The sequence below is a fragment of the Nomascus leucogenys genome, chromosome 6 (genome assembly GCF_006542625.1).
Source record: "Nomascus leucogenys isolate Asia chromosome 6, Asia_NLE_v1, whole genome shotgun sequence".
NCBI classification, from domain to species: domain Eukaryota; kingdom Metazoa; phylum Chordata; class Mammalia; order Primates; family Hylobatidae; genus Nomascus; species Nomascus leucogenys.
Genome location: NC_044386.1, coordinates 82,957,976 through 82,978,676, shown reverse-complemented (window position 1 = coordinate 82,978,676; position 20,701 = coordinate 82,957,976). Strand labels below are relative to the sequence as shown.

Here is a 20,701-nt window from a genome sequence, read left to right as displayed (position 1 = left end):
TTAGTAGAGACGGGGTTTCACCATGGTCAGGCTTTTCTCTAACTCCTGACCTCAGATGATCCACCTGCCTCGGCCTCCCAAAGTGCTGGGGATATTTGCTGTTTTTATTTAAAAGTATTATTTATTGTTTATCTGCCCAGTAGATACAGATTGATGAAAATTTCACCATTGTTTTATTTACCTGATGGAATAGAAAGAGGACAGATGAATATATAGAGCAACTTAAAACCTATAGGCCAGGCGCGGTGGCTCACGCCTGTAATCCCAGCACTTTGGGAGGCTGAGGTGGGTGGATTGCCTGAGGTCAGTAGTTCGAGACCAACCTGACCATGGTGAAACCCCGTCTCTACTAAAAATACAAAAAAATTAGCTGAGCATGGTGGCGTGCACTTGTAATCCAACTACTTGGGAGGCTGAGGCAGGGGAATTGCTTAAATCCGGGAGGTGGAGGTTGCAGTGAGCCAAGACTGTGCCACTGCACTCCAGCCTGGGCAACAGAGCAAGAATCCATCTCAAAACAAACAAACAAACGAAAAACCTATAAAACTTTAGTGTAGGCTGGGCATGGTGGCTCACACCTGTAATCCCAGCACTTTGGGAGGCCCAAGTGGGCAGATCACCTGGGGTCGGGAGTTTGAGACCAGCCTGAACCAAGATGGAGAAACCTTGTCTCTGCTAAAAATACAAAATAGCTGGGCATGGTGGCGCATGCCTGTAATCCCAGCTACTCGGGAGACTGAGGCAGGATAATCACTTGAACCTGGGAGGTGGAGGTTATAGTGAGCTGAGATCGTGCCATTGCACTCCAGCCTGGGCAACAAGAGCGAAGCTCCGTCTCAAAAACAAAACAAAACAAAAAAACCCCTAGCCTTTAGTGTATTATGAAACTTAAAAAATTCTAAGTAAGCTTCATTAATAGTTAATAAGCTTTATTAATGTTCTGTTTTTTGAGACGGAGTCTCATTCTGTCACCTAGGTTGGAGTGCAGTGGTGCGATCTGCAACCTCCACCTTCTGGGTTCAAGCGATTCTCCTGCCTCAGCCTCTCAAGTAGCTAGGATTACAGGCAAATGCCACCATACCTTGAGAATTTTTGTATTTTTAGTAGAGACAAGGTTTTACCATGTTTGCCAGGCTGGTCTCGAACTCCTGACCTCAACTGATCTGCCCACCTCAGCCTCTCAAAATGCTGGGATTACAGGTGTGAGCCACTGCGCCTGGCCAATATGCTTTTAGTGATATTAATTTTAATTAATTACTAATATATAATATAACTAAAATAAATATTAATCAAATTAATCGGATTAATATTGATGAAGTTAATGTTTGACCTATATGATTATATTAATGTATAAATACATTTTAATATTTATTAATAGTTAATAAGCCTTAATAATAAGCTTATTAATAGATCCTGAGGTGGGAAGATCACTTGAGCCCGGGAGGTTGAGGCTATAGTGAGTTATGTAAACCAAAAACTATCTGAGACAGGTTGCAAATCAATTTAGGTTTATTTTGTCAAGGTTAAGGACAATGCCTGGGAGATGAGTGTAAACCAAGAAGTGTCTGAGACAAGAAATTGATCTTTCTCTATCAGTTTAGAAAGCCATTGCACTCCAGCCTGGGCGACAAGAGTGAAACTGTCTCAAATAAAATGAAATAAAGTTTATTTTGCTAAGGTTAAGGACATGCCTGTGACAGCCTCAGGAGGTCCTGGTGGCAGGTGCCCAAGGCGGTTGGGGTACAGCTTGCTTTTATACATTTTAGGGAGACATAATATATCAGTCAGTACATGTAAGATCTTATTGGTTTGATATGAAAGGCTGGGATAACTCGAGGTGGGGGGGCTTCCAGGTCATAGGTAGATTTAAACATATTCTGATTGGTTGAAAGAGTTAGTAGAAAGGAATGTGTGGGTTACAATAAGGGGTTGTGGGAGAGGTAGGTTTTATCATGCAGATGAAGCCTCCAAGTAGCAGGCTTAGAATAGACTGTAAATGTTTCTTTTTAGACTTAAGGTCTGTATTGATGTTAATGCTGGATGGATATAATGAGGCATGTCCAATCTCCCACTTCCCGTCCTGGTCTGAATCAGTTCTTCACGTTAAATTTTAGAGTGCCCTCCCATAGGAGGGAGTCCATTCAGATGGTTGCTGGGGGCCTTTGAATTTTATTTTTGGTTTACACAGATCTGTGCCTTTCTCCGAAGGTGATATTGAGGGCTTCACTATTTAAACGGGGTAAGCAGGCTGGAGGGGAACAAAGGAGGGTATGGTCACATTACTGAATCCACAAATTGCTAGAGAAAAGGAGCAGAATAGTGGAATTATGTATTTCTCTGGTGCTCAGTAGATAGGCATTTTGTGTAAGATAAGGTGAACATAGAGTAGTTACCTGTGAGGATATTCACCCTTTCATCTGTAGCTATCTGCTTCGGAATAGAAGGAAAGGCAGCTTCTTGCATAAGTCAGCCTTCAGCTTAATTTTTTTCTTTTGTCAGGGTGAATTGGAGTCTCAAGTTTTTATTTCCTTTTCACAGCAATAATCTTTGCCACTGAATTCCAGCCTTGGCAACAGAGCAAGACCCTGTCTCAGAAATAAATAAATCCATAAATAAATAAATATTTTAAAAAATAGGGTTAGGCTGGGCACGGTGGCTCACGCCTGTAATCCTAGCACTTTGGGAGGCTGAGGCGGGCGGATCACCTGAGGTCAGGGGTTCGAGACCAGCCTGGCCAACATGGCAAAACCCATCTCTACTAAAAATACAAAAATTAGCTGGGCGTGGTTGTGCAGGCTTGTAATCCCAGCTACTGGGGAGGCTGAGGCACAAGAATCACTTGAACCTGGGAGGTGGAGGTTGCAGTGAGCCAAGGTTGTGCCAGTGCACTGCAGCCTGGGTGACAGTGAGACGTCTCAAAAAAAAAAAAAAAAAAACATTAGAGTTAGGTATAAATACTGTGGGCATTTGAAGACGTTGATTGGAATTTTGTACTTGGTCAAAAATATTCATTTTTTAATTATTATTTTGGAATCATGTTACTTAAAATAGCCTGATTTGAAAATCAGAGAATCTTAGAGTTGGATGAGATCTTGTGGGTTATCTAAGTCAATCTTTCTTCCCCTGTGGAGGATATACTTTTCTGTGGTATATCTGCTAAGAGATAATTTAGAATACAATTATTTTTACAATATAGTATCCTTTGAAATAAAGCCACTGATGAAAATTTCACAATTATATAATGGATAAATTATAGAAAGAACTTGACATTTGTGCTCTAAAGACTTAAGGATATGGAAATTTGAGGGACAATGGATATTGAGTTCACTTTCTGATTTATCTTTTTTTTTTTTGAGTCTCACTCTGTTGCCCAGGCTGGAATGCAGTGGTGTGATTTTGGCTCACTGCAACCTCTGCCTCCTGGGTTCGAGTGATCCGCCTGCCTCAGCCCCGCGAGTAGCTAGAATTACAGGCATGTGCCCCCACACCTGGCTAATGTTTTGTATTTTTAGTAGAGACGACAGGGTTTTGCCATGTTGGCCAGGCTGGTCTTGAACTCCTGAGCTCAAATGATCTGCCTGTCTCCTCCCAAAGTGCTGGGGATTACAGACGTGAGCCACTGCGCCTGTCCTATCATTTTTTAATGAGATAATGATTTCTCCCATTGGGTCCTATTGTGGAGAGTAAGTCTCAGAGAGGTGCTGTGATTCCTCAGCTCTGCTAGGAAAAAGATGAACTGACTTCCTGGTGTTAGCAGTGGCAAATCCTTATGAGCTTGCAGCAACCTCAATTCTTGCCTCCTCAGAAAAAGAATTTGTCTGAGGGGCATAAAGAGACTGAGGCAAATATTAGAGCAGGAGTGTAAGTTTATTTAAAAAGCTTTAGAGCAGGAAGGAAAAGAAGTGAAGTACACTTGGAAGAGGGCCAAGCAGGTGACTTGAGAGATCAAGTGCCCAGGTTGACTTTTGACTTAGGCTTTTATATGTTAGCATACTTCCTGGGTCTTGTGTTTCTTCCCTGGGGGTGGGCTATTCACATGCACAGTGGCCTGCCAGCCCTTGCGAGGGGAGCATGCGCAGTGTGTTTACCAGAGTTGTACGCGTGCTCACTTAAGGCGTTCTTCCCTTACCGGTTGAATGTCCCTAGAAGGTCATATACCAGTTAAACTCCTCCATTTTGCCTCTTAATGTGCATGCTTGATCCCACTCACCCAGCTCCTGAGATCTTATTAGCAAGTTGCTGATCACAAGTTTCAGGTTTTTTTCTGTCTGTTGGGAGACTGCCTTTCCCTGGTGCTGGCTGCAATCAATTATTGTTTTATAGAGACAGTTAACCACTGCCTGAGTATCACTTGATGGTCACCTGACATACCTGGTGGTAGGGGTTGGGAGGCCCCTCTCCTGCCCTGCTCATGCCTGACTAGCTACCTCCTGTAACACTGGGACCTTGGTTGTGGTGAAACTAAGAAGGGAGGGACAGACTTTCTGCTGCTTTGGTCAAGTCATAACTAAAGCTGGCTATATTCTGTCAGGTGGGAGGCAGGTGGGCAATATACCCATTGGGAGTATTTCCTGAGACCACATTTTCTGGATATTGGTCACCCAAAGAGTGTGTAACTGGCAAAATTCCACTTCCTTTATTGTTTCTAGAGCCCTGTGTCCCTTGGAATAAATCACTTTTTAATAAGGTAATCAGTGAGGGATTGGCACTTAATTTATCATGTGATGCAGTAGCCAGCTCGTTTAATAAAACTTCCTTGCAAAAGTTAGTTTCATGACCTAATGTTAGGATTTGGTTTCAGTGCACATAATTATATAAACAGGTCTTCAAATAGGTGTTGTTTTTGTAGACTGTTTAAGTAATTTTAATGCATATGTCTCTCCCCTTCCTACACTGTGTCCCACAATGTTTTAATTACAGGGTTCATCTGCTGATCGGAGTCAGTGGAGAGAACCAACCAGAACATCGGATGGCTTGTGCTCCCTTTATGAGGCAGCGTTATGTCTCTTTGAAGAGGTATGTAATAATCATGGCTTTTGTATTAAAAACTTTGTGTTAAAATGCTATGGCATGTATTTATCCCTTAAAAATAATCCATTTTCTCTGGAAAAGCTACAAAAGGAAGTGGCACCAGCTGTTACCTCTAGAGAGTGGGACTGGGGTATCTAGGGTGGGGGTGGGGTGAGTAGGAGACATACTTTTCAATGTATATACCCTTTCATTTATTTTGATTTTTGAATTATGTGCTGGTAACTTAATTGAAAAAAATTTGTATTAAGTAAAACACATAGAAAAATGTACACATATATTGCTTAATGAATTATTATAAAATAAATACCCTTCTAATATATACCTAGGTAAAGAGAGAATTTTATTAGTCATTGCAGAAGCCCTTTCACAGCCTTGTCATAACCTCTTTTCTCCTCCCCAAAGTAACCACTATTGTGACTTTGACCACTTCCTTGCATTTCTTTATAGTTCTGTCAACCAGATGTGCCTCCTTAGACACTATAGTCTTGCCCATTAAAAAAAAAAGGAAAGTCTTTTAAATCTTTTAATCTCTAGGTTCCCTCCTCCATTTTTCTTTTCCTTCAGTATGTTTGTTCAGGAATCTAGGCTTTTTAGGCTGTAGCATTTCCCACAGTCTGGGTTTCGCTGATAGATTACTCATGATGCAGTTCCGTATGTTTCTTTATCCTCTGTATTTCCTATAAATTGGCAGCTGGATCCAGAGGCTTGATCAGTCTCAGGTGTTACGTCTTTAGCAAGGCTATATACATGTTGTATTCTTCCATTAGGTTCCATCTGGTTGTCTCTCTTTGTGGTATTAGCAGCCCTTGATGCTTAATGACTATATTAATTCATTTGTGCTTGGTTGCAAAAATATATTCTAATTCTATCATTTCTTTTTATTAGTGTTGGGGTGATCAGACCCAACACCAGGTCGTGGGGGTGACAAAGTCCGGTGGAGTCAAAGGATTGAGAAAAAGACAGTTTGAGAGAGAAAGGTGGGACACCAGGGGGCCATCGCTATTGTAAGCCCTGAGCTCTGGGAGCCCACGGTTTTTATTGGTAATCTAACAAAGAAATAGTTGGTGAGAATGTGGAGGTCAAAAGGGCAGGCGCATGGTCTACAGCTGTGATGGTTTAGCATTTATATGGAACATGTTCTGCTACTTGAGATAATGGGAATAGGAGCCTAGGAGAGCTAGAAGCAAGGAGCCAGCAAGTCTAGACACATTCGCGAGGACATTATGCAAGCCTTGCCTCAGTTTCCCTCCCAACACTCAGCTTTTTCCCAACAATTAGTTGCAATATTTTAATGAAGAGATTCCCTTATTGGCTGATTACTCTGCTACGGTTTATATAGGAAGAGCAGAATAAATGCTTGATTCTTTCTATCTGCTCTTTATTTACCAGTTTTCAATTTAATGAATTTTCCTCCTACCATCCTCCAAACTTGGCCAATTAACTTCATTTAAAAAATACCATGGGCTGGGTGCAGTGGCTCACCCTGTAATCCCAGCACTTTGGGAAGCCTAGGTGGGTGGATTACCTGAGGAATTCGAGACCAGCCTGGCCAATATGGTGAAACCTCGTCTCTATAAAAAAAATTAGCCAGGTGGGGTGGTAGACATCTGTAATCCCAGCTACTCAGGAGGCTGAGGCAGGAGAATTGCTTGAACCTGGGAGGCGGAGGTTGCAGTCAGTCAAGATCATGCCACTGCACTCCAGCCTGGGCAATAAGAGCGAAACTTCATCTCAATAAATAAACAAATAAAAAATAAATCATTATGAACCCACAGATTTAAGCCTATTTGAGTTTCAGCACATTGAATTATTATCTGCAGTGAAGGTCATACTGTTATTTTTGGCTGTTAGTCTCTTCAGGGTGGTTCCTAAGTTATTTTAACATAAGCCTAATAATCTTTTATAGCCTCCTTGCTTTCTGATATGTTTCATTGTTTCTGGCTGATCTTACACATTTCTTGCCCCCAATCTGGAATCATCTAGCCAGTTTTCTGAAAAAAGTCCTGGTTTCTTTTATTTGAAAATGATTCAAGACCACAATCAGGGTGCTAGAAATGCTTACTGCTACTGAGTTGGTTTATTTCTAGGCTTTTATATTCATAGTAGACAGAGCTAGGATGTGTATACATGTGTGTTTAAAGCTAAGATACCTAATGAGTTCATACTGATACTTTCAAATTCACAGCTATAGAATTTTTACTTAACCTTTACATTTATGTCTTCTTCCTTTTAAACTAAGATTGCTGATTCCCAAAGATACAAGAATGAGAATTAGAATATGCCGTTATTACTCATTTGTTTTAATTACATGTTACACACATATACACATAAACAGCAGTCCTAAAATAAGACAAATAACTACTGCTGTATGATTACTGAAAAAATTAATTTCTAAAGTATGCTTTCCCTGTTTTTTAATAATTGTATTGCATCTATATAGGGCATAGTTATTACATACTCTCTGCATTTTTTTTTTTTTTTTTTTGAGACAGTCTTGCTCTGTTGCCCAGGCTAGAGTGTGCAGTGGTGTGATCATAGTGCCCTGCAGCTTCTATCTCCTGGGCTGAAGTGATCTTCCGGCCTCAGCCTCCCAAGTAGCTGGGACTACAGGCATGTGCCATCACACCTGGCTAATTTTTTTTTTTTATTTTCAGTAGAGATGAGGTCTTGCTATGGTTGCCCAGACTGGTCTTAAACTCCTGAGCTCAAGTGATCCTTCTACCTCGGGCTCCCAAAGTACTGGTATTACAGACGTGAGCCATGGCGCCCAGCCTGTCTCTGTGTTTTAACCTTTATTTAGTATTAGTTCTACAAATGATTACATATTTAATGCTCAATGCTGGTCTCTGTGTCAATGTCTATTCTTTTTGATAGTTTGAGGGTCATTCTCTAGTACATTTCTCAATAAAGACTCATCAGAACAAGATTTCTGAGTTTTTGCATGTTGATAATTGCTGTGCTCTTTATTCTTGAATGTCAGTGTTGATAATATTCTTTAGTTCATCTTTTCTTTAGTTCACATTTTCTTTTCTTTTTGTCTGTCTTAAATATGTTACTCCATTGTCTTCTGGCATAAACTGTTACTGTCAAAGTTCAAAAGTAATCTGATTTTCTTTCCTATGTGAGTCATGCATATTTGCTGAGAAGCCCAAAGGATTTTTTTTTCTCTTTAAGGATCAGTAATTTTACTATAGAATATGTCTTGATATTATTCATTCTGGGTTGATATTCTTAGAGATGTGATAATTCAATATGTAGTTTCAAATCTTTTTTATTTCAGGAAAATGTCCCTAAATTACAGTTTCTTATTTTTATTCCTTTGATTGGGTTCTATTCTTTAGGGATTTCTATTATGTGCGTGTTGGATCTTTGCCTGATTTTAATATTTGTCAGTTTTTCTTGAATACTTTGTCTTTTTAAATTTTGATTTCTAAAAATGCTTTTTGTCTTTCACTACTCTTAGGGCATTATCTACTGTATTTATTTACTTTTGGGTTTCTTCTAGTTTAGTCTTCAGTTCCAAAATGATTTCTCTCTCTTATTTCTAATTCTTGAGTTATGTTACCTCACTTTTGAGGGTTTGTAATTCAGATTTCTGTTTTTCCTTTGTGTCTTTTTTTTTTTTTTTTTTTTTTTTTTTTGAGATGGTGTCTCTGCTGCCCAGGCTGGAGTACAGTGGCATGATCTTGGCTCATTGCAACTTTATAATAACTTCATATGGGATTTGACCTCAGTACTTTTCTCTTGCTTATTTCTATGTAGTATTAGTTTTCCCGAACTCTTAGAATGAGGTGGGATTTAAGATGGCTTTTTAAACTCCATGGACTCCCTCCCTCTGTTTTTTTTTTGTGTGTGTAATGTTAAAAAAAATGGTTTTCCAGTTTGTTCCCCTTCCCAACTTTTGTCTTGGTATTCTCTTTCCTCTCCATCTTTCCTTTCTATTGTCCCTATCCAGTTCAATTTTTTTTCTGCTCCCAGTAGTTTTTCTCAGTGTAGGGGCTTTGTCCTGGAAAGGAATCCTGGCTGGCCAGTATCAAGAGGTGGGAGCCACCACACTGGCTGTGATAGACCTGTAGATGAACAATTCTGACTCTCTTGGCCCCACTATCCTCCTTTATCTCCAGCAAAATTCCAGACCTTTTATTAGGGACTGGCAGCTGTCCTCAGATACTGTCCTCATGTTCACTGGAAAATATTTGTCTAACACACATGTTATTCTATTGTTTTGGATACTATTTAAAGTGTCTGACCAAGATGACCCTATCCTCTCCCATTTCATGTGCTGACAAACTGATATGTTGACTTCTTAAATTTCTTTTTTTGTTTTGCTTGATTCAGCAAAATCAAAAAACTAAAAGGCAGAAAACAAATTGATAGTCACTGTAGTCAGTTAATATCTTTATTGTATTGAGTTCATACAAGTCAATTAAAAAATCTATTAAGTTCTAATAAATAAGTGAACAGAAGTTCACGTCACAAAATATAGTAAACAGATGGAAAAACTTTAGTTTTGCTAACAATAAAGAAATGTGAAGTTAAGATAAGGGCATCTTCCTTTTTCCTCATTTATATTTGCAAAAAATTTTAAAAGCATAATACTCATTATGAGTATGGATTCAGTGAAATTGGTAGTGGGATGGCCAACCTGGGTGCTATGCTTTTGGCAGGCAGCCTGGATTTTTAAAAAGGCTTATGAATGGCAACAGACTTTACCATTATATTCTACAGAAATGGTAAATAAGCCATGATTTTTATTTTATGTATTCAGATATATGTGTGAATGTTAATTGCTTTGTGCCTTCGCTGTTTTTAGAACAGCCTTCTTTCGTACATTACTAGTGATGTATTAATAGCACCATTTTGGAATGCAGTTTGGTATAGTATGTTTCAAGAATCATAGGATTCTTGTCTTTTTTTGAATATCGAGTCCCATTTCTGAGATTCTCTACTAAGGAAGTAATAAAAAGTATAGTAACAACTATATCCTTAAAAATGGCCTATATAACAAGTAAATAGACTCTAATTGCCCTATTAAAGGAAAGTGGAGCCAGGTATGATTACTTGCGTACCTGTAATCTCAGCTACTTGGGGCCTGAGGTGGGAGGATTGTTTGAAGTCTAGTCAGGAGTTTGAGTCTAGTCTGTGTAAGATAGTGAGACCCCATCTATTTAAAAAAAAAGTTGGGGGTGGGGAAGTGGTTGAGTACATTGTGATGTTTTTTACTAGATGGAATATTATCTATTCAATCATGAAGACTAGGTAGGCATGGATTTGCATGACTCTTTTGTGCGATTTGTCACTTTTATGTATCTTCTGTGGTGACTGTGTTAAAGAATTTGTATATGAAAAATTCTGGAAGGACATATATTTAAAAGGTAAAATTTATTGTATTAAGGTGTTAAGATTATCCATGGTGATTTTTTCTATTTTATTTCTTAATTTTGTTTTTCTACAGTGTTTTGTATGCAATAATAAAATGCTTAGCTAAAAGATTGTGTGTCTCCCCTTTCCCACTTTTGCCACTTTATTAGTGTCTTTTAGTGGTTTATTCCATATGAGTAAATAGTCTAGTTATCTTTATTTAATAGGTTCTTTGAGCATTTGAGAGTGTTGGAAGGAAAGGCAACAGTAACTTTAGAGGCTATATATAAAAAATGCCCAGACTAAAACTGTCTTGACTATTTGTTGCATATTTTAAATTTTTAATAGGTTTGCAGAATGGCTTCTGATTATTCGAGAACATGTGCTAGCCCAGATAGCATCCAGACTGGTGATGCTCCCATTGTCTCCGAAACCTGTGAGGTTTATGTTTGGGGGAGCAATAGCAGCCATCAGTTGGTAGAAGGTACACAGGAGAAAATACTGCAACCCAAACTGGCTCCTAGTTTCTCTGATGCACAGACCGTAAGTTTTCTAAATAGCTTACAAACTGGTAGATAATCTGGTGTATATTCATGCTTATTTGCATTAAATAATATTGAGTATTTTTTAAATGAGTGAAAATTATCGATGGTTATTTCTGATCTATATACTGCATTAGTTTTTTTCACTTTAATAGAAAAATACATTTTGGCCAGGCTCAGTGGCTCATGCCTGTAATCCCAGCACTTTGGGAGGCTGAGGCAGGTGGATCATTTGAGGTCAGGAGTTCGAGTCCAGCCTGGCTAATATGGTGAAACTCCATCTCTACTAAAAATACAAAAATTAGCCAGGCATGGTGGCGCATGCCTGTAGTCCCAGCTAATTGGGAGGCTGAGGCAGAAGAATAGCTTGAACCTGGGAGGCGGAGGTTGCAGTGAGCCGAGAACATGCCACTGCATTCCAGCCTGGGTGACAGAGTGAGCCGCCATCTCCAAATAAATAAATAAATAAATAATACATTTTTAGTCCCCAGTATCCCTGACAGCATTTCCAACTTTCAAATAACTAAATTGGGATCTCGATTTTTAAAGTGTTAAGAATAGCAACAGACTTTACTGTTGTGTTCACCACAAATGGCAAGTAAGAGTAAATAAAGGGCTGGTATGGTGGCTCACACCTGTAATCCCAGCACTTTGGGAGGCCAAGGCGGGTGGATCATTTGAGGTCATGAGTTCGAGACTAGCATGACCAACATGGTGAAACCCTGTCTCTACTAAAAATATTTACAAAAATTAGCCAGGCATGATGGCTCATGGCTATAATCTCATCTACTCAGGGGGCTGAGGCAGGAATTGCTTGAACCTGGTAAGTGGAGGTTATAGTGAAACGAAATTGCACCACTGCACTCTAGCCCAGGTGACAGAGCAAGACTCTGTCTCAAAAAAAAAAAAAAAAAAAAGTAAATAAAAACTAGAATTTCTTTTTGCTAGATTAGCATTTCATTTTCTTATGATCACTTTTTTTTACATTTATAGCCCAGCTAGAACTTTCTATTTGATTATTACTTTCATTAAAATGTATTTTTTTCAAATAGGTTTAGAATACATTTTATATGGTTCTTGCCATAATGTACCCTAAGGAATTTATAGGAAGGAAAATTTTATGTCTTGCCATTCTCAGTTATAAGAGCATATTAAGCATTTTACTTTGTTGTTTCATTCAATCATAACCTGGACAATAACCTGGAAAGATAACATATACATGAAGAATTTGAACTCAGCAACAAAGTCATGAGCATGAAAAGGCCATTCATGTTCTCTTAAATTTCTGTATATTCCTTAATCTCTCTGAAGAATCATGTGCCATATTCTGCTAAAAGACTTCCTTTGAGGCTCTTTGATAAAACCAGCCTTAAATATTATACTTTGATACTCACAGAAGTATTTTATATTTATGATTCTTTGTTTATAGATTGAAGCTGGACAGTACTGCACTTTTGTCATTTCTACGGATGGCTCTGTTAGAGCTTGTGGGAAAGGCAGCTATGGGAGACTGGGCCTTGGAGACTCCAATAATCAGTCAACTTTAAAAAAGTTAACATTCGAGCCTCACAGATCCATTAAAAAGGTTTCATCTTCTAAAGGATCTGATGGTCACACTTTAGCCTTTACGACAGAAGGAGAAGTCTTCAGTTGGGGAGATGGTGATTATGGGAAACTGGGGCATGGAAATAGTTCAACACAGAAATATCCCAAGCTTATTCAGGGACCTCTACAAGGAAAGGTATGTGCATTCTTTTTGGTTATAAAAATAATTAGATGCATTGGTGTTGTAATTGACAATATCTTTCAGATTTTGATGTGTTCTTTCTGCAGTTGCCCCTTCAACCCTTTGGCTTAATCTTTTGTATATCTGCTTTACAGTTTACAGAACACCTTTGTATACATTATTGAATTTTAATTCTTATATTCTTATAATTATTCTTGTAAGGTAGTTATTATCCCTATTTCACAGATAAGCAAACTGAGTCATTCATTTAACAAACATTTAGCACTTTTCAAGTGTCAGGCAGTATTTTAGGCATTAGACGTGTAGCAGTGAACAAGACAGATAAGGTCTCTACTTTAATCTTTTAGTCTTCAGGATAGAGATAATAAGTTAACAAGCATATAAAATAATTTCAGGTAATATTAAAGAAAAAAATGAGCAATAAAGATTACCTTGGGCAGGGTCGGTATTACGTAATGAGGTAGGTCAGAGAGTGCTCTTAGAAGAGGTGGTATCTTAATAGAGACCTAAATGGTGAGGCATTTAGAGTACCTAAGTAATTGCCAAGGACCCACACAAATACTTGGAACCATAAGATACTGAGCTCGTATCGTCTCTTTTTATTACTCTCTCCTCCCCTCCCTTCCTCTCTTTTCTTTCTTTCTTTTTTTGACAGGGTCTCACTTTGTCACCCAGGCTATCTCAGCCCACTGCATCCTTGATTTCCTGGGGCTCAGGTGGTCCTCCCAACTCAGCTTTCTGAGTAGCTGGGACTATAGACATGTGCCACCATGCCTGGCTAATTTTCATATTTTTTAAAAGAAACAGGGTTTTGCCATGTTGCCCAGGCTGAACTCGAACTCCTGAGCTCAAGCAATCTACCTGCCTTGGCCTCCCAAAGTGCTGGGATTACAGGCATGTATTTCAGCACTTACTTGAATTCTTAGCCAGTCATCCTTGTCCTGAACACAGCCTCCACAACTGTACATGGAAATTCCTGGATGGGTTGTGAATATTAGTATCTGTGAAGTCTCTGTGTATAGGATCAAATACGGACTATATGTTTTAACATGTGCATGCTCATCATATTTACTTGTATGCAATGCAGGTAGTTGTTTGTGTGTCAGCTGGATACAGACATAGTGCTGCTGTCACAGAGGATGGGGAATTATACACATGGGGTGAAGGAGACTTTGGAAGATTAGGTAAGATTTTTTAAAAATGAAAGTTATTCTTCTAGAAAATTAGAAATGATTAAGTTACTGAGAAGCCGTGAGAGTAGATTTACTAGGCCAAAGACTGTCATTTATTTTGTTAGTTTAAGCTCAGAGGAAGATAATTTTATATAGATAAGACCTAGATTTTAGTGCTGATATTTAAGATGTAATTAAATCTAGCAAGCATTTACTGAGTGTGCCCTATTATGACCAGGCACTGTAGGGTTTCTGGGATAAAAGCAATACCATCATGATCCTGAAGTTTATAATCTAGTAGGTAATGAAAACAAGTCAACATGAGCATGAAACAGGACAACATAAGGGAAGTGCTGTGAGGGGAGCATGACAAGAATATTCTAATGGTTCACTGAAGTGACTCTATGACCCAGTTTAGGAGCAGCTTGGAAAATTGAGAAGATGTTAGTCATATTGCATTGCATTTAAAAAATATCTCAATTCTATTTTAAAGTTGTAACATTTATTCTACTTGTGAAGTCAAGGCCTAGAGAAAAAGAGTTAACGTTGTTTCTTTGTTGTTGTGTGTGTTTTATCCAAGGTCATGGTGACAGCAATAGTCGTAACATTCCAACATTAGTAAAAGACATTAGCAATGTAGGAGAGGTTTCTTGTGGCAGTTCACATACTATTGCTCTGTCTAAAGACGGGAGAACTGTATGGTCTTTTGGAGGAGGAGACAATGGTATGTAAAAAATTATTTATCAGTAGCTTTGGCTTTTTTCTTGAGTTTTTAAAAAATTTATTTTTCGGTTATATATGCCTAGTGTAGAATGACTGAAATACAGATGAGCAGAAATTAAAAAATGAACTGAGCTTTTACAAATGTTACTTTAACCATTGTTAACATTTTGGAAATAGACTTCTAAATAAATACACATTTATACAAATATTTACATATATTTCTACTTAGATGTGTTTTTAAAAACCAAAGTATACCTACATGTGTATATTTTATATAAGTTTATATATGTTTTGACATATATATGTTTTACTCTAATAGTTTTTTTTTTTTTTTTTTTTTTTTTTTTGAGACAGGGTCTTGCTTTGTTACCCAGGCTAGAGTGCAATGATGCAAACCTGGCTCACTGCAGCCTCAAACTCCTGGGCTCAAGCGATCCTCCTGCCTCAGCCCCCCAGGTAGCTGGGACTACGGGCACGCACCACCATGCCTAAGTTTTATATTTTTTTTAGAGACAGGATTTTGTTTTATTGCCCAGGCTGGCCTCGAACTTCTGGGCTCGAGTGATCTGCCAGATTTAGTCTCCCAAACTGCTTGTATTACAGGCATGAACCTCCGTGCCTGGCATGAGTATCTTTTTTATATCAACAAGCATGACTCTACATCATTCTTTTAAATGGCTCAAAGTGTTCTTTTATTTGATGGTGGCACAGTTTATAAAACCAGTTTCTTATTGTTGAGTATCTAGATGGTTTCAATTTTTTTCAGTATTAACAACAACACAATGAATGACTAAATCTTTGTCCACTTTAATTAGTCACTCCTACTAGCAATGTGAATGCTTACTTCCCCATAGTCTTCAACAACAGCATGTATTAAATTTAATTAAATAATTTCAATAGTGAAAATGGTATCATTTAATTTATACTTTTTTTATTCCTGGTGTGGTTGGATTTGTAGATTGTTGGCAATTTGTTTTTCTTCTTTAATGATTTGTCAAGTTTTCAATTTCATGAGCTATTGATTTTTTTTAAAGCTTATGAAAAATTATATGCCTATACATTCTTTTAAAAAGTTTATGAAAAATTATATGCATATAGTACCTGTATATTTTGTCAGCAAATTTGAAGTTGGAAATATAGCCATTAAAGGGGGAGAAAGAAAAAAAATTTTCTGTTTCTTTTAAAGTGATTTAAAGTGATTTTAAATTGCTTGATTTTAATTGCTTGAAATTAAGATATAAAAGGCTATCAGTGGTCGTTAACTTTCTTGTAATAAAAATGCTCATTTGTTAACATCCTCAGCTATCAGAAACATAGCTTTTCATATCTGTCAGGTTAGTGATGGAAACATTAGAGCTCTTTATCAACTTTAGTAGTGTTAAGAAGAGTAGAGGTTCTTTAAAACAAGTAAATTGTTTAATATGTTTGTTTTTATAGGTAAACTTGGTCATGGTGATACCAACAGAGTGTATAAACCTAAAGTTATTGAAGCTTTACAAGGAATGTTCATTCGCAAAGTTTGTGCTGGGAGCCAGTCTTCACTTGCTTTGACATCAACAGGGCAGGTAGGACTAAGGGATGAGTATAAAAGACTTAAGAGTATTTCAGAGGATTAGGTGACTAAAAAGTAATAATTGTATTTAAATTTTAAAGTTCAAATAAATACATTTTTAGGCAACATGCTGAAATGAAATATTTTCTTCTGTTTGAAGTAGAGTATCTGAGAAGGAACCAGGTTTTCTAACCTGGCATATGTGACCCAGATAAACCTTAGTGGAGCCTCTGTTCTTTGTATTAAACTGATTTTCTAAAATGTTTTAGCATTTACCTTCCCTTAAACCTTTTCTAAAACATCATGGATAGTGGGGGAAAGCTGAACTAGATCTTGATGGAGCCAGTGATATGAACTAAGAAGGCAAGAGGGTGATCAAAAAGGAGGGTAAAGAGAACACTTAGGTATGGAAAATATTCTGAGAGAGTTAGGTGTTTCTGAGAAACTGTGAAGTCAGGCTTAGGATAGTTGGAATTTTATGAGCCTTTATAAAGGCTCATAAGCTTTGTACTTTTATAGCTTATAAGCTTTGAACTTTTACATGCATATTTTCACTCTTACCCTATTTGTTTGTTGAGGATAGGGAGGAGCCAGGTATAGTTATAGACTGACAATATTTCTCCCTGCGTATCCATCAGTGATGGCAGTAAAAAAGTGAGCTGGCCACTTATTCTGTCATGTATAGGAGGCCACCTTGTGTCAGGCAGTGGTATAAAAGTGTTTTATGACTAATTCACAAGGCAGATGAGCAGAAAAGCTGAAATTAGCATATAATTGGATTATTCATTGAGAAACTAGAATGCCTTGTGTCCTAAAAATCTTCAAGCTATTCATCATTACATTAGCTAGTTGCTGCCTTAAAAATATCTCTTCTACATATTTCTCACTATGATTTTTGTAGTAAGAATCCATGAATTGAAGTTAGAAGATGCTTATGTATTTGATGTATACACACAGGCAAATAACAAACATCCCCTGAGCATCATGTGCTTCTTTTTTTATGAAGGAGTAATAATTTCTGCTTTGCATACAAGTGATCATGTAAGATAATCATAGAATTGAGAGTTTCTATAGATTATCCAATACTATTCAACTATTAGTTGTTGGTAGTAGTAATAATAGTAATAATAATAATAATAATAAATCCATTACATTGAATTCCAAGATAACTTGTAAATTGTTTGCTGTATAGAATAGTTGTATTATGAGTACCTTAAGTTATATGAAATCAAATATATATGCATGGAAAAAAATAAAGTCAGAAATACTTTTAAGGGGTAAGGGTAGTTCTCTTTACCATTAAACTTGAGCATGAAATGATGATCAACATTTGCTTTTCCCTCAGTCTGTCTCTTCTGTACTGACTTCCCACCATACTATGCAGTATGGTCCAGTCTCTAAAGGCAAGCCAAGTGTTTCTCATCTGGTGCTCAACCGAAGGAATACTGCAAGAGAACATTCTTTGTAGGCCTTACTGAGTGACAGTATTACAGTGATGTGTCACTTAATGGGATATGTTCTGAGAAATGTGTTATTAGGCCATTTTGTTATTGTGAGAACATTGTAGAGAGTACCACACAAACCTAGATGGTGTAGCCTACTACGCTCCTAGACTATATGGTATAGCCTATTGCTCCTAGGTTACAAACCTGTACTACACGTTACTGTACTGAATACCTTCAGAAATTGTAATATAATGGTAAGTATGTATCTAAACCTATCTAAACATAGAAAAGGTACAGTAAAAATACTTGCATCAAAGCTCCATTAGATCTTAAGGGACCACTGTTGGATAATGCGGTCTGCTATTGACCGAATGGTGCATGAGTGTATATGATACTTTATGAGTGATTTAGGAAATCTTCTGTGATGATTTTGAGTATACATTATTTCACTGTCGTTATCTTTAGTTCCTAACATCTCCTAAAATATGCCTTATGTACTAGAATTTTGTTGCATTCTATACTTAAGTTATCTGGAAACAAGTACAAGTATATGTTCTCATTTTATTTTATTTTGAACTCAGGGTCTCACTCTTTTGCTCAGGCTGGAGTACAGTGGCACAAACATGGTTCACTGCAGCCTTGACCTACCTCCTGGGCTCAAGAGATCTTCCCCATCCCAGCTCCTGAGTAGCTGGGACCACAGGCCTGTGCCACAATGCTTGGCCAATTTTTTTAAATTTTTGTGGAGATCAGGTCTTGCCACATTGTGCAGGCTGGTGTTGAATTCCTGAGCTTGGGTGATCCTCCTGCCGTAGCCTCCCAAAGTGCTGGGATTGTAGGCTTAAGCCACTACACCCGGACAGTGCTCTTTATTTTTAATTGAAGTGGTTTAATCTCTCAGCAGCAGTCTTTCCTAAAATAATTGCAAGACAAAAACAAATTCTTAAATTTGATGGCATGAAGATAAGAATCTATATAATCTTACCAAAATCTATTGAAGATAAAGAACAAAATATTCAGGTTGCTGATTGTTTTGATTTTGTTGATTTTGGGTTGCCAAATCGGCAGTCACTCACCTATTTGTCTTGCCAAAGACAAAATTGTTTTTCCCACCTAACCCTTTCCCCAAGCATCTTAAACCAGTTAGTGATTATTTTGGTATTCATTAGTCAAAAATGAAGATGTTTAAGGGGAACTATCTTGCTACTGCTTCACATGGTCCTCTTTGTAAGTGATAATTATTGTAATAATGAGGTGATGGATTTCTAAAACTAAATAATAAACATCAGTTTTGTGATTTATATAATCCATTTTATATGATCGTACCTTGTTCTAATCTTAAATCTCATCAGAACAGTGAGAAACACATAAAGGAGAAGTTTTAAGACAGTATTTTCAAAGCTGGTAAGATGGGGCAAATATAACAAATTGCAAGCCAATTAGTAGTTTAGCAGACCCTCTCAGAAGACCTTTCCGTTTTTTCTATGACCAGTTATTTTTATTTTCAGATCAGCTGTTTTTCTGTCTACACAGTGAATGCCTAAACGCAGCATGATAAATTGCTATAACAATCTTTAAAATGATCAAAATGATTTTAACATCAGAAAGTTATTTACTATCAAACCACATTTTAGTTTCATAGATTTCATTTATCCCTAAAGCCAACAGTCTAATCATCTCAGGAAGTTATGTGTAGTGTATTTCTGTTCTTTTCAGGTCTATGCTTGGGGCTGTGGAGCTTGTCTAGGTTGTGGTTCTTCAGAAGCCACTGCTTTGAGACCCAAGCTTATTGAAGAACTGGCTGCCACAAGAATAGTTGATGTTTCTATTGGAGACAGTCATTGTTTGGCTCTTTCTCATGGTAAAGTCATTTGTTTTTAAGGAAATAGTATTAACTGTTGTCTTGTGTAAATATTACATTTGAATTTGGCATTTCTTTTATATGATACTTTATATTTTGTTTTTAGATAATGAAGTTTATGCCTGGGGCAATAACTCAATGGGGCAGTGTGGTCAGGGAAATTCCACAGGTCCTATTACTAAACCAAAGAAAGTGAGTGGCTTAGATGGCATAGCTATTCAGCAGATTTCAGCTGGAACATCACATAGTCTGGCATGGACTGCTCTTCCTAGGGACAGGTAAGAGTGCCTGTATTTAAAAATTCTTGTGTGTTTTAACACAAGAAACACCAATAAAAAGTAGAAACACTAATAAAAACAGAAATAATTGTGCTTTGTTCATAAAATACTCTTCTGAACATGTATAATATTGCTTTTTCTCTATCATAGAAATGACATTAGATTTCTTTTGATTTGAATGTTGAGGTTAGACATGTTTCAGAAGCAAGAAGTCATACCCAGTATTTAAGACATTGTCTTTTAAACATTTTGAATTCTCTCTCATCTCTATATGCTGATTTAAAAAAATTAAATGTCTGCAATCAAGAAGAAATTGAAATAATTAAAATCAGAACTAGGCTTTATTGATTTAATGTTTAACCTCAGTGCTCTTTATCTGGTTGATTTTTGAAAAAAATTTTTTTTTTTTTGGAAAAAAAAAAAAAAAAACAATTGTCATACTTTAAATCAAGGAGGTTACTTTTTGCAGAAACTTAGCTTTTTCCTAAAGTGCTAACTGTATGTGTTTAGTCAATCAGATAGGTGAGTTTTAGTCACTATTAGGAGATTGAATTTTAAAGAATGTTTGGGTTATTTCAGATATTTTCAGATACACATGGGCTAATTTACAGCTTAGAATGTATTTTATTTGCATTCTATGCCTTTGACTCAGAGGGTTTTAAAATGATATTCTAACCAATTAAAAATATTTATCAATAGCTATTCCTCTAACACAAAAGCCAAAATAAATAAGTTGAATATAAATAATTTGCTATTAGCATTAAATCTCCAACTTCCCACTTCATATGTAGATAGTTGGGTCCCAAGAGCTTAAAAGTATTCACAAGAAATTTCAGGATTTTGTCTTTTAATAGATTTCAGTATATCACTCTATAGAGTCAGGATATTTTTCTTAATATGAAATACCCATTTTCTGGACTGTTAGAACCAGAGGGGCTTTAGTAGATCATGTGACTCAGCCCTCTGCTTTCAGGTGAGTGGACATCCAA

The 20,701-nt window shown here is 37.2% G+C and overlaps 1 protein-coding gene across 8 annotated transcripts in view; it reads left to right on the top strand.

Annotated features, from left to right (window-relative positions):
• Nucleotides 1-20,701, top strand: part of HERC1 (HECT and RLD domain containing E3 ubiquitin protein ligase family member 1) — a 240,864-nt gene that overhangs the window by 68,292 nt on the left and 151,871 nt on the right. For all 8 annotated transcript variants that reach the window (XR_004030537.1, XM_030814531.1, XM_030814537.1 and 5 more), the window contains exons 3-10: nucleotides 4,921-5,016; nucleotides 10,741-10,935; nucleotides 12,364-12,675; nucleotides 13,769-13,865; nucleotides 14,434-14,577; nucleotides 16,014-16,141; nucleotides 19,290-19,434; nucleotides 19,541-19,712. Coding sequence is in view for 7 of the 8 variants with exons in the window: in XM_030814531.1 (XP_030670391.1) it covers nucleotides 4,921-5,016; nucleotides 10,741-10,935; nucleotides 12,364-12,675; nucleotides 13,769-13,865; nucleotides 14,434-14,577; nucleotides 16,014-16,141; nucleotides 19,290-19,434; nucleotides 19,541-19,712 (1,289 nt within the window). In the remaining variant the exon portion in view is untranslated. The remainder of the gene's footprint in view (nucleotides 1-4,920; nucleotides 5,017-10,740; nucleotides 10,936-12,363; nucleotides 12,676-13,768; nucleotides 13,866-14,433; nucleotides 14,578-16,013; nucleotides 16,142-19,289; nucleotides 19,435-19,540; nucleotides 19,713-20,701) is intronic.